Source organism: Rhinatrema bivittatum, chromosome 11 (assembly GCF_901001135.1).
Source record: "Rhinatrema bivittatum chromosome 11, aRhiBiv1.1, whole genome shotgun sequence".
Taxonomy (NCBI): Eukaryota; Metazoa; Chordata; class Amphibia; order Gymnophiona; family Rhinatrematidae; genus Rhinatrema; species Rhinatrema bivittatum.
In genome coordinates, this window is record NC_042625.1 from 69,734,199 (window position 1) to 69,752,292 (window position 18,094).

At 49.4% G+C, this 18,094-nt stretch overlaps 1 protein-coding gene across 5 annotated transcripts in view; it reads left to right on the plus strand.

Moving 5' to 3' along the window:
- The window catches only part of HIF3A (hypoxia inducible factor 3 subunit alpha), a 40,075-nt gene that overhangs the window by 14,841 nt on the left and 7,140 nt on the right, over positions 1–18,094 (plus strand). For 3 of the 5 annotated variants that reach the window (XM_029619803.1, XM_029619804.1, XM_029619805.1), the window contains 6 exons: positions 13,682–13,872; positions 16,361–16,509; positions 16,708–16,792; positions 16,932–17,044; positions 17,382–17,593; positions 17,964–18,070. In XM_029619803.1, the coding sequence (XP_029475663.1) occupies positions 13,682–13,872; positions 16,361–16,509; positions 16,708–16,792; positions 16,932–17,044; positions 17,382–17,593; positions 17,964–18,070 (857 nt within the window). Of the gene's footprint in view, positions 1–8,469; positions 8,580–13,681; positions 13,873–16,360; positions 16,510–16,707; positions 16,793–16,931; positions 17,045–17,381; positions 17,594–17,963; positions 18,071–18,094 lie in introns of those variants that run through there. The other 2 variants (XM_029619801.1, XM_029619802.1) reach the window with 1 other exon arrangement.

The window sequence follows — 18,094 nt, forward strand, 5'->3', positions numbered from 1 at the left end:
TAACTGAAAAAATACTTTTAACGCTTTCAAATGTGCTACCTGTTAGTTTTCATGGCATGTCCCTAGTCCTAGTACTGCTTGATAGTGTAGAACAATAGTTCCCTATATTTACTTAATCCACCTCACTTGTGATTTTATATCCTCTCTGTCGTCTCTCCTCCAAGCTGAAGAGCCCTAATCCTCGTAGGGGTACCATTAGATCACTCACATGGTGCAAGGAATACAAAATTCCTGTTGCTGTTAACTGATCACATTTGTTCTCTAATGACATTAGATCAAAGATTTGCGTTGTCCTTTTCCGCAGACCAGCAGCATCCTTATCCTTTTCGCTTGGGTAGATGCTGGCCGTGCCCTGAGAGAGGTATTGGGATGAACTGGCTCAAGGATTTGCAGGACTCCTGGATCAGCATTGGATGAGTCTGGGGTTATAGCTGATGGTTATTTGCGAAGGAGGTAGAGGGGTTGCTATTGGTGGTCAGTAGCAGGAGATGACGTCTTGGGCCTGTGGTGCAGGGCCTGGGCCATCGCATTCCTGCAGGTTTCTGGGAATCTGGTCTGTGTTGGCTGGGAGCTGTTCTCCCTCAGCCTGCACACAGATAAACAAGCAGCTTAGTACAGGATGTTCTGGAGCACAGAGACAGCCTGTGTGTGAGAGAGAGAGCATGTGTGCACATCCCAGAGTTGGATGGGAGCAGGGGGCTTAATTTGTAGACAAAAGGGAAGTGGAACTGTGCAGTGGGGAAGGGAGTATGGGAGGAATGGGTGTGACTTGTGTGAGGGGGCAAGGCCATGGCCAGATGGGATCTCTTTCCTTCCCTCCTAAAGACTTACATAGTAAGGATGGTAGAAAAGGACCAGTTGGCCCATCCAGTCTGCCCAGCAAGCTTCTTTTGGTAGTGTCTGCCGCTCCGTGCAGGATACCCCCATGTATCTCTCAAAGGTAGTAACTGCTGCCCTGTGCAATAACCCCCAAATCTTATAAGGGAAGTAATATTTACAATCGATCAAAACCAAGCAACAGATTACTGCTAGCAGCATTTTGCTGGGTGAGGATCCTTCTTGATAATTCAGACAATGCTGCTTGACGTTCTTTGCTTTGGACATGACCGTGGAAGCTGTCCTGTGCTTTCCCCCTTATGTCTGCGTGTCAGTACCCCAGACCATAAAAGTCAGGGCCCATGTTGGTTATTGTCTGCATCCAGTTCCCCTTCCCCCACCGTCAAAGCAGGGAACGATGTTGCAGTTTCTTCAAAAGCATCAAGGCTATTGATTGAGGATAGTAATCCCCATGCTTTCTGTTAAGGGCGGTAACTGCCGCTCCATGCAGGTGGAATGCCCTCTTCCGGAAGGACAGTCCAAGCATCCACCACCCTCTCTGTGAAGAAATATTTCCTTTTGTTGGTTCTGAGTCGTCCCCCCTGGAGTTTCATTAAGGGTTTGAAGTTACACATCCCTGAAAACAATCTTCCTTCTCCCAGTGATGCTCCTTAGTGCTCACTGTCCTGCGCACAACGTCCTTTGTTCACCAGTGCCCATTAGTAAATTCTGGGTGAGGCTTACCAGAGATTGGAGGGTGAGATTTGGGGACTCTAGGATGACTATCGCGGGAATCATGGGGGGACATTTTTTGGGGATGGAGGACCAAGGGCACCAGGGCAGAGAGGATGAGGAGAAGGGTAGAGAGAGAGGGCTCCATTCTGGACTACACCCCAGGTCTCACCTCCTCCCCCAATCTCTTGTGATCCTTAAGCTCCAGTCTCCCACTCAGTGTTCACTTATTCACCCTCCCCAGAAAATGAGCTTCTCCAGCAACTCTCTTCCTTTCCCTCCTTAGCCAGTAAGGTGTAGGTCTCCTCTTTGAGCCAGAATCAGCTGGCTCTCCTCTGCCTTGGTGGATGGAGCAGACTGCCTAGTCTCCTCAGATGGAAGCGGGAGGGCATGGAATTCATAGACATGGCCTTGGCTTCTTCGGGGGAGGAAGGAAGGAAGCAGCACCATATACTCTCTTCTCATCCCTTCCCTTATTCACTCTGCCCTCGACTGATCGCCTTACTCATAGACTCCCCCCCCCCCCAGCAGTGATCACCTCACAGTCTCTCCAGTCCCCTCACTCACATCCCGCAACACCGTCAATCCCCTCGCTCACTCTTTTGCCCCCTCCTCCCCCAGGGTGGTCACCAGTGGCAGAGATGGCAGGGCCCAGGAAGCCTGCGGGGACACGAAGCCAACACACCCAGTAGCAGGAAAAGCAGTGGGGCTGATAAGCATTCACCTCCTGTTTCTTTGACCTTGGCCATTGCCCTCATGGTTCCTCAATTGTGCTACAAAATTATGCCAAAATCAAGGCCATGTGACTTCCCCCATGTCGGGGAACGCAGCTCTGCTTCCTGTAGGGGGGCAGAAATGATCTGTACCACTGCCAGCTCTGCCCCGTTTCCATGGGGAGTCCAGAACTGATTTACAGCACCTGCTGGGTTCCACTTCCTCAGATCCCATAAGAAAGGTGGTCAAATGCCGTTCTGAGGGGCCGATGCAGGTTAACGAGTGGTTGGACCCAGTATAATAAGGGGATTAGCGCATTCAAAACGCGCGCCCAAACAACTGCGTAGTTGAGAGCACTCATTACATGTAAATCCCATGTGGATGAGGCTATTGGCTATTTCCTCTTGATGCAGTAAATCCCCATGCACCGAGCACACATGTTTTAACCTGGCAAATTTAACACCAGCCCCGGAGCTGGTGTTGTCATTCGCGAGTCACGGGCTTATGAAAAAAATAAAAAAATACTGTTCTCTTGTGGTTCCTCCACAGAGGGGGCTGATTTCGCCCCTTGCTATTGTGCATCCAGAAAAGTTTAGAATCAATACATTTCATTAATTCTTCAGCTGATGCTTAGGGGATCTCTATGCTTTGTATTGAGCGCCTGTAGCAATAAACGCACAGCCATGTCTGCTGGGTGCTAGAGACGCACAATTTCTCCCTGGCATGTCCCTTCTAACGCACCAGCTCATTTTAATAAAGCATCGGGCGTCCAGGAGAGGTAGCTGTGCGCGCATTAAAAAAATGGGCACCCAGTTTGGGTGCATGGTTTTTACGAGCCTTTTACCGCATCGGCCTGCGGGTTGTCCCATTAGAAATTAAGCCCTCGATAACAGACAGAAAAGGGGGTTGAAGCAGCACAAGTTTGACCCTTGCGAGAAGCAGTGGCAGTCATCAGGATCTATTTTTGAAGCTTTGATGATTGGCCCTTCTCCTCACAAAATTCAGACCTGCAATAATTCAGTCCCTTTTTATGTCTGCTCTTTGCTCTGCAGTGTCCCTTCAAGATCACAAAGCAGGAGGGGAGAGGGGAGGGGTGGATGAAATTTTGTAAAGAAGTGGGGAGGGCATTCCCTCACAAATTAAACCCGGGGCCGCCTGCACACATCCAAGGGAGGATGGGCACGTGAGCACCTGTGCATGCCCCAGGGGAAAGACGGGTGCATGAACATGCAGGGAGGATGGCGGCATGCGTGTTCATGCGTGTTCATGCGTGTGCATGCATCCGGGGGATCGTGGAGCCGATGCAATAAAGTGCAGCCAGCCTAGTGCACAGGTTTACGCGCGGTTGGACGCGCGTTTTGGACGCGCTAGGCTAGCACCCGATAGCGCTCATCCCATGCAAATTCCATGTAGATGAGGCTATTTCTGTTACCCCCCTCCCCCCCATCCCCAATGCAGAAAATCACTGGGCACCCAATGCACGCTTTTTCACGCGGCAAATATAACTCCGGCCCCGGAGGTGGCGTTAAGTCAATCCGTGGGTAAAGGACTCAGGAGAAATTTTAAAAATACTGTCCTCTGTGGTTGCGATACTTAAATCTACTACTTGCGAGGTATAATCTAATAGGTTGTTGTAAAAAAAAAAAAAAATTCTGGCCGCACAATAGACACACTCCAGGCCAGTTTCGCCTCTTGCTATTGTGCCTGAATATTGGGTGAAAACGACAAGAAGCGGGATAAAGCGGACACTTTGTAGTGATCGCCCGATGCAGTTGAGCGCCAGGGATGCACAGTTCTTCCCTAGTGCATCCTTTTTTAACGCAGCAGCTCAGTTTAGATATTGCACTTCTGATCTTTCCCCTCCTCATTCGTACCCCCTTGTCTTCTCCTCTTTCTTCAGCCCCTCTGCCTGATCCTTGTCTCTCTGTTCAACCTTTGGCTGACTTATTCTTCTCCCCATCCACCTTCCATTTTTCTCTCTGTCCTAGGTGGCTCCAGTCCCGCCTTCGACGCGGAGCTCTGCTTGATCCTTAGACCGTGGCGGATGCCGCTGCCGGGCTCCTGTTCCCGGTGTGTTCTAAGAATCGCCTGGGGGGGCAGGGATAGTCCACGCCTGATGAACAGGAGAGCTGTGGTACACCAGGCACTCACCGCATACCTGGGGCAGGACGTCTTTTTATTTCAGCTTTTGTTATTTCAGAAAAGCTGTTCTCCCCCATCAAAAGCGCTGCTCGGTAATCCTTCCTTCTGAGTCAGCCCGGGAGCTGAGCAGCTTTTGTTCTGTACACTGTGTTCTGCTGCTAATTACTGGCTAGGAAAATAACAGCTAATGAGGCTGCAGACAGGAAGCGGGCCTGGTCCCTGCCCTCTGCTTGCCGCACACCGCGCTCTGCCTGCCCCACTGCAGGCTCCTCTTTTCTGCCCGGGAGGGGGGTTGGGAGAGCAGAGCAGGGCAGGGGTTTCTCCTTGCTCCAGTACTGAAGCGGAGCGGCCCTGGACCCTCTCCACTCAGCCCAGCACCTCATTTCATGCGTTTAACTCCTTTCCGTTTGATAACCCGCGTTTTGCCATAAGCCGCAGCAGACTAGAAAATCTCCCTAAGCATGGCAGCTAAGACAAGATACAAAACTGGCACTTAATAACGAAAGGCAAATGACAGACCAGCCCAAAACAGCACAACCAAAATCCCCACAGGCAGCAGTGCAATGAGAAAATGCAAATGGCAGCCCAAGCGCACCCGCCCCCTCCCCCGGCTAGACGGTCCACTGCCGAACAGACCTCCTAGAAACTCGGGAAATAGTTCCCGATATCAGTGGCAGGAGCAGTGACACCTGCTCAAATAGCCAGGAGATCCTGGGGAAGCGAGCTCCGCAAAACGGGGGCGTAACAGGTCGAGGCTCAATGCCCACAGGGCAGGAGACGAAAGTTACAATTGCTGTGAGGATCTGAACACTCTCTCTTTAACAGGTCTGTCTGCAAGATCCTCTGGCCCAGCCTGATTAAATCCTTTGAGGACCAGGTTCAGAATCTTAAACCAAATTCTGTTCACAACTGGGGAGCCAACGAAGCTGCTGCAGAATCAGGGAGCCGTGACTTAGCAGTGCAGTCGCTGGTCAGAATGGTGCCCTGGGCGAGGGCTGCTCTTAGCATCCCCTCCCGCTTCACTTTTGGGCTCGTGTGCTCACAGACTAAACTCAGGGCAGTGTGGCATCTTCCCCCCCACCCCCCCCCCCCCCCTCTAACTTGGCGCCCAGGATGGTTACCCTTCTTGCTCATCCACAGCCATGGCCCTGGGACTTGTTCTCTGGCCTAGTGATTGAGTGGAAGGTGTTGATGCTTGGCCTGTTTATATGAAGGTGCAGCAGGGGAGGGGAGGGTCTGACGTCCCATGGCTGGTGACGTCCTCTTATCTGTGCTTTATCCCAGGCAACCTACGTTGGGGAAAGCCTGTGGTCAGTGTGGTTTGAGAGCACTAATCCCCATCATACAGGCCGATACAGTATAGTGCGCTCCGGTTAACCCGTGATTGGACGCGCGTTTTCGACGCGCTAGATTTACCCCTTATTCAGTAAGGGGTAATAGCGCGTCGAAAACGTGCGTCCAACCCTCCCCCCCCCCGAACCTAATAGCGCCCGCAACATGCAAATGCATGTTGATGGCCCTATTAGGTATTCCCGTGCGATTCAGAAAGCAAAATGTGCAGGCAAGCCGCACATTTTACTTTCAGAAATTAGCGCCTACCCAAAAGTAGGCGTTAATTTCTCGGGCCACCGGGAAAGTGCACAGAAAAGCAGTAAAAACTGCTTTTCTGTGCACACTCCGACTTAATATCATGACGATATTAAGTTGGAGGCCCCAAAAGTTAAAGTTAAAGTTAAAAAAAAAAAATTGAAATGGGCCCATGGCTCACGGGTTGAAAACCGGATGCTCAATTTTGCCGGCATCCAGTTTCCGAACCTGTGGCTGTCAGCGGGCTCGAGAACCGACGCCGGCAAAATTGAGCGTCGGCTGTCGAACCCACTGACAGCCGCCGCTCCTGTCCAAAAAGAGGCACTAGGGACGCGCTAGTGTCCCTAGCGCCTCTTTTTACCGCGGGGCCCTAATTTAAATATTTTTATTTACTGTATTGCGCGACTTTTACCGTATCGGCCCGATAGTGAGTGGAGGCAGAGCTGCAGATGCTCGCATCCCCCTGTCTTTCAGGAGTCTGAGAGGGGGAGAATGCGTATTAATTAGGACCGAGGTCCGGAATACGTGATGGATTACAGATGCTGTCTACAACTTGCTTTCTTGGGCGATGTTCTCCGTACTGACTTAGGAGAACCTCTTATCCCCTTCTCTGGGACTGTGATAAGTTTGGCAGGGACAGCTACAGCAAGGAAATCAGTGTAAAGATGGTTTTCATTCTCCTCTGTTTTGTCCCTGAAAGAAGGCAGCCCATTAGGGCAGAATACATTTTTATTTTTTTTTTAATGTCTAAAGAGGGCTTGGACATTCGGAAAGAGAGCCTGGGGGGTGGGGGAAGCGATCTTGTTTCTTTCTGCCCTCTTCTCTCTTATGGCGATCTGCCCAGGCAGGGATTTCAGTTTTGGCTGCTTCTTTCCTTCCTGTCCTGAAATGTTCTGCCAGCAGTTACTTGGATGTAAATATGTGCTTAAAAAAAAAAAAATCCGTCCGGGACAGAAAGCCCCGAATTAGTAGGGCAGGAGTAATGAGCAAGGCCCTTTTGAGGAAGTGGTCAGTGGGATTTTTTTTTTTTTAAAGCAGCGTTTGCAGCAGTGGCCTTGGTTAATGCAGGAACAGTTGGGCTGCGGATATGGATTTATATATTTATATATATATATATATTTTTTTTTTTTTTTCCTCTGGCTGTCTGGGTCTCCTGGTGTCTCTTTTCTGACCCTTACCGTCTCAGATTCAAGACACTTTCTGGGCCCGACGGTTTGCCTCTGTCCTGTGAAAGCAACACACAAAGCGCTGAGAGGAAAGAATTGCAAAGTCCAAGACAGAGGGCACCAAGCCAGTTCCCCGGCAGCTGCTGGTCAGGGTTTGCTGCTGGTTCTCCCAGGTTTATTTGGTGTTTTTCCGGCTCCTACTTTTGAGAGAAATCTGTAAATATATATATTTTTTTTTTTTTCCTGTCCGGTTGGGAATCTTTGTAAATCTTCCTCCCCTCTCTTGCTTGCGAACTCGCGCTTCTTACTCTCCTCTCCCTGCGTTGCACGGCCTCCCATCCCAGAGCGGGGAGAGCGTCGCCCCCTACAGTCGGGGCTTTGACCCCATTTAGTTTCTCTCGCCCTCCTGGGGTTGCCAGCTTTCCAGACGTTTAATGCCTTGGCTGATGGCTGCTTAAGCATGGGCGAGCGACTTCTTTGTAATTAACGTTTCTCTCTGTACTTGTCCCTTGTTTTCTTGAACTGTTTTTTTTTCTTTTTTGCCTCTGTCACCTCCGGAGGTTGTTCCATGCATCCGCCAGCCTTTCTGCAAAGAAATATATTCTGATGTTACAGCCTGAGGCTACCCCTTCAGAGCCTCATATTATGATCTTTACTCCCAAAAAAAAAAAAAAGATTTGCTTTCAGCAGCCCAGGAGCCAAGGTACTGTTAGGTCTCTAAGTAAATCGTGGCCTGGAATCTATGCGAGTGCCCCAGATCGAATGTATCCAGCCCATATTGAATGCAGAGTAACTACCAAAACCCACCCTGTGTTGCATAATTGCGGGGGAGAATCGGACACTATCCTGCATCTGGAGGGCTGAAGTCAGAACATTTCGGAACGTTTTAGGCCTCCCTCCAGTGCCCTAAAAATCCAGGGGAAAAAAAATCAGGCCAGTTGTCACTCCTACCCCCATGTTCTCCCCCCACCTGCTCAGTTTACTCCCTCCCCTACCAGCCAGCCCCTGCTCTATAACCCCTCTTCTCCCACAGGCCGGGACACACACACACACACACACACACACACACACACACCACCTGCTTCTCGTTCTCCCAAATAAACAAGCAGGACCTGAGCAGCCATTGTCCCAGTAACAAAACAGAGCGTTCCTGCGGGCAAGGGCCTACAAGCACAGATCCCATCCAGGCAGGAGGCCAAGGGACAGGAACAGTACAGACTGTTCCCAGCCAGGCTCAAGAAGAACCAGGGAAAGGGGAGGGGTGAGGGCGGAGCGGAGAGGGGAGGGATCCAAAAGAGGAGCAGATAGGAAACCGCTGGCTGGCTTCATTCAGAGTTAGTCAGAGTCTGGAGTGGCCACCCTGCGCTCTGCCTGCCCGGGGATGTGGGACAGACTGTACTGGAGGCGCAGGCGACTGAGGAGGTAAAGTAAGGGGGGTGGCGGTGGTGATGCGTAGGGGGACCCTGCCTGCTATGTGGATGTGGCAGCTGGACTAGAGTCCGGGAGGGGGGCTCACATCCCAGCCTCTCCTCCCTCCCGAGCGCCGGTAGGAACTGGGTCCTCGTAACTCGGCAGGCATTTTGGATGGGAGTTCGGGGGAGAGACGGGATGCTTACCAGCGCTGCTGGCTGTTGGAGGCTTGGATTGAAACGTTGTCGCTGGTTCTTTGGGTTCAGTTTGGATTCTGCTTTTCATTGTAGGCACACAGGAGGGCAAGCTGTCTGATTTGTCCTTTCCGCTGGGAAGAGGAAATCCCCTAGCTATGGTGGAATAATGTTGATCCGACTGAGTCTATGGAAGAAAGCTGGGGGGGTTGTCAAAAAGGCTTCTGTTTCTCCACCTTCATTTGTTCCTGTATTTCGGGTCCCCCATCCCACCCCAAAATGTTGTTGCTTTTCTGTTTTCTCTGGCTTCTGTATCCATTCACCACTAGGTTTGCACGCGTCCAAGGGTTGGAGCAGCACTACGATGTACGTCGTGTGTGAGGGTGCATCAGTATGTTCTCATTTTAGTGTGTGTGTGTGTGTGCAATACACCGTATTGACGCATGTCCTATCCCGGCTCTGCATTCCTCACCCGTTTGGCATGCTGACCCGTCGTAGATTGACCTCCTTGGCTCCAGGCTCAGGGAGGTCAGATCCTTCTTCATTAGGACTTGATAGATTGGTTGAGAGAGCACGGGAGGCAGACAGAATCTTATTAGGAAGTTCACCTTCGTTTTCAATTGACGACAAAAGATGCTCTGAGCGAGTTACAATGAAATCTAAAATAATAATCCCATCCAAATATACGCTAGCTAGCAATATCAACAGGCAAAGAATTCTAAATAAATTCCCATATCCGACTGGCGAACATGAGAGGCTGTAACACAGTCCCAAGTAAGGTTTGCTGTAAAGAGGTACCTGGGGGTACCCTTTCCCCTTTGGGGGAGATCTGGTCTGTCAGAAACCAGAGGAGATCTTAAGCCCTGTAAACCAAGCTGGAACAAGTGCAGACACTTCTGCCAAGTCTGGCAGCTTGTAAACTCCTGTTCATACAAAGAAACATTTCTTCTGCATTGTAAAAGGCATGTTACGTTTTACAAGCAACTATTTGTGGTTAGAAAAATTACTCCTGCTCCCCCTTTCCTTCCCCTTCTGAAAGAATCTTGCAGCTGGTTGCAGAGTTACTCCCTGGATGTGCAGCAGCGACTGCATACACTTCAAGTTAGTGTTTTGTATTCATGTGATAAGAAGTTTAATGGGACAAAACCAACATGGATTCAGCCAAGGGAAGTCTTGCCTCACCAATCTGCTACAGTTTTTTGAGGCGTAAATAAACATGGATAAAGGTGAGCCAGTTGATAGAGTGCATCTGGATTTCCAGAAAGCATTTGACAAAGTCCCTCATGAGAGACTTCCTAGGAAATTAAAAAGTCATGGGATAGGGGGCATTATCCTATTGTGGACTGCCAAATGGTTAAAACAGAGAATAGAGGCTAAATGGTAAATTTTCCCACTGGAGAAAGGTGAATAGTACAGTGCCCCAAGGATCTGTTCTGGAACCACCGATTTTTAACATTTATAAATGACCTGGAAATGGGAACAAGTGAGGTGATCAAATTTGCCAGTGATACAAAATTATTCAAAGTTATTAAATCACAAAAGGGTTGTGAGAAGTTGCAAGAGGATGTTGTAAAACTGGGAGACTGGGCATGCAAATGTAATTTAATGTGGACAAGTGCAAAGTGATGCACTTAGGGAAGAGTAACCCAAATTATAGCTCAAAATGCAAGGTTCCACATTAGGAGTCACCACCTCTCAGGAAAAGGATCTAGGTGTCCTTGTTGAAAAGACATTAAAATCTTCTGCTCAGTGTGTAGCAGCAGCCAAGAAAGCAAATATAATGTTAGGGATTATTAGGAAAGGAATGGAGAATAAAACAGAGGATGTCATAATGCCTCGGTATCGCTCCATTGTGAGACCGCACCTTGAATACCGTGTGCAGTTCTGGTCACCACATCTCAAGAAAGATATAGCAGAATTAGAAAAGGTACGGAGAAGGGCGACCAAGATGATAAAGGGGCTGGAACAATTCCCCTATGAAGAAAGGCTAAAGAGGTTAGGACTCTTCAGCTTGGAGAAGAGACAGCTAAGGGGAGATATGATAGAGATCTATAAAATGAGTGGAATTGGATGCGTAAATGTTAATTGTTTACTCTTTTGAAAAGTACAAAGATGAGGGGGGGACACAATGAAGTTACTAGGTAATTCTTTTAAAACTAATAAGAGAAAATAGTTTTTTTTACTCAACACATAATTAAGCTCTGGAATTTCTTGCCAGAGGATTTGGTGAAATGTATTTGTGTAGCTGCGTTTAAAAAAAACAAACAGTTTGGACAAGTTCCTGGAGGAAAAGTCCCTAAGCCATTATTAAGGTGGGGTTGCAGATATCCACTGGGATAAGAGGCTTGGAATCTCTCTATCGCTTGGGATCCTGCCAGGGACTTGTGACCTGGATTGGCCTCTGTTGGAAACAGGATACTGGGCTTGATGGACCTTTGGTCTGACCCAGTATGGCAAGTCTTATGTTCTTCTGTTCTAAATTAGTGATGGGTTTTCTTTACTGGCTATTGTTTGTTATGGTTTGGTGGGGGTGGAAAAGTAAAATGCCACCTTGTTTAAAGCATGTTGAATTGGGGGAAAGCACCTAAATACCGTTGCAGTGTGTCTGAACGCATATATCGGGGGTTGGGGGGTCCTCTGTCCATGGATTTGGCTGACGTTTGGTAGGGGACACTTTCAGAGCTTCCAGCTTTCCTACCAAATTTTTGTTCCAAGCCATTCAGGAAGAGTGCCCCTTCCCCTTCCCCTCTCCTCCCCCCCCCACCCCACCCACGTGTCAGCGTGCCACGGCCCACACCCCATCCCCTGCCACCAGATGTGCGGGGGAAAGCCTTCCCCGTCCCTGACGGATGTGCCAGTAGAGCGCCACCTCTCCGCCCAGTAGATGTGCCACGAGAGCCTCCTGCCACCCTTCCCTTCCTTGTTCTACTGGGAGGGTAGGACCTTACCCAAATCTGCCGGAGCAGAAATGCACCTTGCTTCCTTGCATCAAGCCTGCACCTCTTCGATTTGTTTTAATTGTAACGTCTTTTAACCATTGATCTCAACTTGTCCTTACCGAAAATAAATGCCATATCCACACTGGGCAAGGGCAGACAGAGATGCTATTACAGTTCTCCCACGTAATTGCCAGTGGCGAGTGGCCTGGTTCCCTTGGGCCGTGTGTCTGTGGCCTCTTGAGTGCGGCGGAGGGAAGCTGCTCAGCCGTTCGTCACCAGTTTACTTTGAAACTAAAGCTGCCTGGGATGAAAAATAATGAGGAAATGGCCCAGTTGCAGATCCCCCAGAGAGCTAACTAGATGCCGCTTTTTCTTACCGGTGTGGCATTCCCGTGCCATGCTCACCTCAGCTTTGTTATATAGGCTAATTTATACCGTTAATACTTGAGTTTGGTGGTCGCTGGTTGGCAAGAGGGAGAGGGGTGGGCTAGTTACTGCCCCAACTGAGAGTGGACACCCCGGGATGCTTAAGGGCGATAGGAGAAGGGCAGGCGGGTCCGCTGTAGAACCGGTTCAATAGATCCTTGGAGAGGAACGTCGTGCGCCGCCGCGTGACTGGAGACGTGCTGCGGAGGTCCCGCTTCGCTACAACACCTTAAAGAGGCCGATCCTGTCCTGCGCTTGCCCCACTGCGTGCTTGTACTTCTGATTCCCCCCCCCCAGAAAAGTGAGAGCCTAAAATCTGAGCATGAAACGGGACAGGACCAAGTCTGGGCCGCCACCTCTGGATTGATCTCCGTGAGGTGGAAACCCTACGTAAATCACTGGCCACATGCACACGTGGCACAGCCAATGGACTGGGCCACTGCAGGCTGGGGGGAGGAGGAGGGTGGGAGCAGATTTTAAAACTGAGAAGCATGGGTGCATCTGTAATATTTCTATAGTAAAACACTTGCTGTCAGTAGCATCTCTTATTCTATAAGAGGGCCACTCGTATTTGGCTTGCCTGAAGCAAACGGATGTGCGACGTCTTAATATTTCTGCTTTTTCCTCTTCTCGCTCCACACATTGCTCCTTGTCGCTTTTCAGTATTATTTTCCACCTCTGGCCTTCCCCACTCTTCCTCTGAAGAAAATAATTTTTTCTCCTCTTTTTACCTCCTTAGCAATCCATTCAAGTGTTTGGCATCCAGATTTCTTTCCTTGTCTCTCTAAACTTCATGAGATGCTCTGCCCTGTGCTCCTCTTTTTGAGATCCGTTGTACTCTTCAAACGTTTGAACTTTTTGCCTGTCTTTTTTTTTTTATTCCATCAGCCACCCCCCATCTGCTAGCTTAAATGCCTGACGACATGGGTGAAGTAGCCCCCCCTAGATTTCTCTGAGGGAGTTAGACAGCCCTGGATGCATTTTATTCTGGGACTCTGGATTCAGGGCGGTGGCACGTGGGGAGGAATCCAGCCCGAGGCGGGCGGTGGTTCTTGCAGCTCCCGGAGGTAATTTAATTGCAGACACGTCTTATTCCTTCCAAGAAGCCATTGTGTGGAGGCCTGTGAGCGTTCCCGGAAGCAGGGGGACGTTCTGAGGGCTGGTATTTCCTGCTCACCTGCAGCCCCAGGCTGGCTTCTCACAGCTGTGCATTAGAAGGTAGGGCTGTAATGGCTCAGTATTACTCTGTCCCCTGATTACAGCACTGGGAGAGACACACATGCTCTGTGTTGGCTTTGTGCTTGGTGTGCACAGCTGCTGTAGGAGCTATTACCGCCTCACAGGGCTAGAGAGATTGTCTTCCTTCGTTCGTATTGCTCGCAGGATGGTTTATAACCAAACATCCTCAGACCCTGGTAGCCTGGAACTCTCTTAATGAGCCTCTTGCATTTTTCCCACCTAGCTACAGGAGATGGTACAGTAACTCATCAGCTGCTGTTGTAAAACCTTTTTTTTTCCCATTTTGCTTGATCTGAGAAATTGTGTTCCTTTACAGGTCCACAACAGAGATCCGGAAGGAAAAGTCGCGAGACGCAGCAAGGAGCCGACGCAGCAAGGAGACGGAGGTATTCTACCAGCTGGCGCACACCCTGCCCTTTGGCCGGGGGATCAGTTCACACCTGGACAAGGCTTCCATCATGAGGCTGACCATCAGCTATCTACGGATGCAGAAATTGCTCTCATCAGGTGAGTGGGGCGGTGGAGCGCAGTAGGAGAAAGGTGGGAGGCAGACAGTGGATAATTACAGGGAGGGGTGTGCAAGTGCGGCCTCTCTGCATTCTGTGTTTGGGGAAGGTGGGTTGTGAGTGACAGTTATGATGACCCTTCAGAAACAGGGTTGCAACGTGTGTGTCACAGGCTTTAGGATAAGGAGCTCCATGCTGGGTCAGAGCAAAGGTCCATCAACTGTCTCTGACAGTGGCCAGTCTGGCACAATAGGAAGTAGTCCCAAAGTTAAGAAGTGGAGACACACCCCAGTCTGTGTGCCTAATAATTATTAATGGAGCTGTTCTGCAGCACCAAACCTCTTTTAAATTCTGCTTATAGTACTAGCGTTGGGGAGTGGGGATTATGAGGGAGGAGATGGTTTAGGCCTGCTTATTTTAGAGAGGAGTGGTTAAGTTTTTTTTTGTTGGGGATTCTATGGGGAGGCAAGCTTTTACTTAAAAGCTCGGTAGAGTGATAATGGGATAGCTGGTAATGCAAGCATTCTTATGCTTTTAGTTTTATTGGCCTCAATATCCAAAGATAGCCTTTTATGTAAGTTAGCCAGATAAGACTTATCCGGCTATTTCAACAAGCCTACAAAGATGGCATCAGTTAAACTACACAGACACATGAGACTCAGCAACACAATCATACGCACAACACCAAGCACTTCTATCACTTTAAGACTTGAATTCCAGTGTTCTGTCCACTTTTGTTCATATCAAGATCTCAATGTACTACATACAAACTAACACATATTGCACCCACTGTTACTAATGTTATTTTGATGGTCAACTTCAACTTAATATCTTCTGTTTACATTGCTATGTCTGTTGTTTTAGTGCCAATGTTATTAACGTTATACTGGTTATTTGCTTACACTATTATGTCTGTTATTATGGTATCTCAGCTATTAATGTTATACTGTAAAAGTTGTTACAAATGTAAACCGGAGTGAAGGCTTGTACCAAACCTCGGTATAGAAAAACTCACAAATAAAACGTACATGGGATAGTCAGTAGCATAGCTATGCCGCTTAATATCCCCGTATTCAGCACTTTTTAGCCAGATAAGTTATATCCAGCTAAGTTAAACCTGCTCTATGGCGGGTTCCCAGTTTACCTGCTCCAGCTCACTCTTGATTTTCTGAACTTCTCTCATGTCCTCTCTCCAAGCTGAAGAGCCCTAACCAGTGCAGCCTCTCATTACAAGGGAAGCTATTACTCTCCCTTTATTATTTTGGTTACCCTATCTGCGCCTCTTCTAGTTCCATTATGTCTTTTTTTTGAGATGCGGTGATCAGCACTGCACACAATACTCAAAGCCGTGAATGCACTGTGGAGCAATATAGAAGCAACTTGATATTTTCTGTTTTGTTCTCCATTCCTTTTTGGATCATTTTGACCACAGCCACCCACGGAGCCGAGGATTTCAATGTGTTATCCACAGGGGCTCCAAGATCCTTTTTTCATGGGTGGTAATTCCAAATGTGGGACCCAAAGTTGTGTACATACAGTTAGGATTATTTTGGGCATCACTTTATACATTGTCCATATTACATTTCATCTGCCATTCGGATACCCGGTTCCTCAGTTTCCCCAAGGTCCTCCTGCCATTCCTCACAATCAGGTTGAGGATGATATTCGAAAACCATTTAAGACGGATAGGTTGATAAGTAGCAGCCACTAAATATCTAGCCATGAGTAGTGGCTGCCGCTTAGATGGATAAGTCACTTATCCAGCTGAGTTTTTAGCTGGATAACTTGTGGGCGGGCAATGGGGCTAAAGGGACGGCACTACTTAGCTGGATAAGTTATCTGGCTAAGTAGTGATATTCAGATTTAGCCAGATAAGTTATCCATATAAGCTAGACCTGAGCAGGTCTAAACTTAGACAAGATTTTGGCCAAGTAGCAATTTATCCAGAGAGATTCATCTGCATAGCTGTATAGCTGAATATCCCATCGAAGTTAGCTGGATAAGTCTATCTGGCAAACTTAGGTAGCCGGCTGTGTTTTGAATATCTACCCCTGACTGGCCAAATGGAAAAATCAGTGACTTATGTGGCTAAATTCTAGAAAAGGTGGGGAGGCATTCCGGGGAGGAATGGCATTAGCTGGATAAACCGTAGACCTGCCCTAAATATAGCCGGAAAAACGTATAGCTGGGTATATTCAGCGGCGCAACCGCACTGCTGAATATTCCCTATTAGTTAGCCTAACTAGCCGAGCCATACAGCGGCTGAAAATGGACCCCTTTGTGTTTAATCAGTTTGACAGCATAAACTCTGCATGGAACAGGCTGCTCTGCGTGGTGCCCTGTGCGAAGCATGGGATATACATCAGTAGGCCTCTCTCTTGTCTCGTCATCTGCCTCTTGCTTACCCCTTCCTCCGATTTAGGGGAGAATATGTGCTGTCTTTCTTCAGGAGACGCTCTTCTCACCAGTTCCGTCTTCTTCTCCCACAGGGGACTGGAGAAGGAAGTCATCGGAGGCAGACCGGCAGATGGACAGCTTCTACCTGCGGGCACTGGACGGCTTCTTGATGGTGCTGACTGATGAAGGGGACATGATCTACCTCTCGGAGAACGTCAGCAAGCACTTGGGGCTGACCCAGGTGAGAGGAGATGGTGGGGAGAGGGAACCCTACACTCCATAGAATTGGGGGGGGGGGGGTGGAATCTAAACCCGAGTTCTCCTTCCACTCTGCCACTGATCCTCCCGTGATCCTGGCAGGTCACTTTCTGTCTGTTCTCTTCTTCAGTTCTAATTCCACAGGGAATGGGGGCTTATCTGCCTTTGCTCTCTCCTGCAGTTGGAGCTCGTCGGACAGAACATTTATGATTTTATTCACCCCTGTGACCAGGAGGAGCTCCAGGATGTGCTGAGCACCCTGCACGGTAAGTGCCACCACCGTCCCGCCACAACAGCTCTATCCCCCATCTTGGGTACCCCCTGATCCCTCCTCCCCTGGTGATGCGGGTTGTTAATTTCTCTGGGTGCTGTGACTTAATCCGCCTCTTTCCTCGACTTGCGCAGGCCTTTCTAAAAAGGAGGAGGTGATCCAGACCAAGCGCAGCCTCTCACTGAGAATGAAAAGCACCTTGACCAGCAGGGGGCGCACGGTCAATCTGAAGTCTGCCACTTGGAAGGTGAATATGGTCGAGGGTGGGGGAGAGCTATTTGGTAGAGATGCGTTTCGGGTAAAAATTTCTTGTCTGGCTTCGTTTTAGGGGCCGCCGCCCCCCCCCCCCCCCCCGGGAATTTTGTTTTTTTTTCGGGGGGGTCCCGTTTTTCGGGTTAGCGCGCACTACCTCCCACTGACTCAAAAATGAATTTTTTCCGAATTCGTTGAAATTGCCTAATTCAGGGAAAAACGATCGCACATCCTTACTATTTGGATTGGGCCATTTCTTGGACTCCAGTCAGCAGCTGCTCCCATGCTTGCTGCCCCCTCCCCTCTGACACCATCTGTCCTTCCTCATGTAGGTATTGAATTGTTCAGGGCATGTAAAATCCTATGAAGGCCTGAGGCACTCAGAGACTGACTCTGATTCAGAGTATGAGGAGACGCCGCTCCGCTGCCTGATCCTGCTGTGTGAGGGGATTCTTCACCCCTCTAGCATCGAGTTACCCCTGGACAGCCATACCTTCCTGAGCCGGCACAGCATGGACATGAGATTCACCTACTGTGACAACAGGTGAGAAGCCGGCAGGGGTGTGTACCATCTGTGCGCACCTGGGGGGGGGGGGGTGTCTGGAAGGAGATTCTGGTGGACAGGCTGGGGCTAGGAGGGCCAGTGTACTGATAGGGTGGCACTCCCCCTGGACATCAGTAAGCCGGGGGAGTGGGGGTTGGGGGAAGAGAAGGAATAGCACACACAATTTAAGTCGCAGGGATTTTCCTGAAAATGGGGGAAGAGACGGGGCTCTGTCTGCCATGGGGAGGTGGGGGGTCCATTGGATGTGTTGTCTCTGGGACTTTTGCCTTTCTAACTGAAGGCTTCTCTCTTTCATTCCCCCCCCCCCCCCCCCCCCCCCCCCCCCCCCCCCCCCCCCGGACATGCACAGGATAGCAGAGCTGGCAGGATATGCACCGGAGGAGCTGATTGGCTGCACGGTTTATGAGTACATCCACGCTTTGGACACAGATTCTGTGGTCAAGAATATGCAGACTCGTAAGTGAGAGCTACGGGAACTTT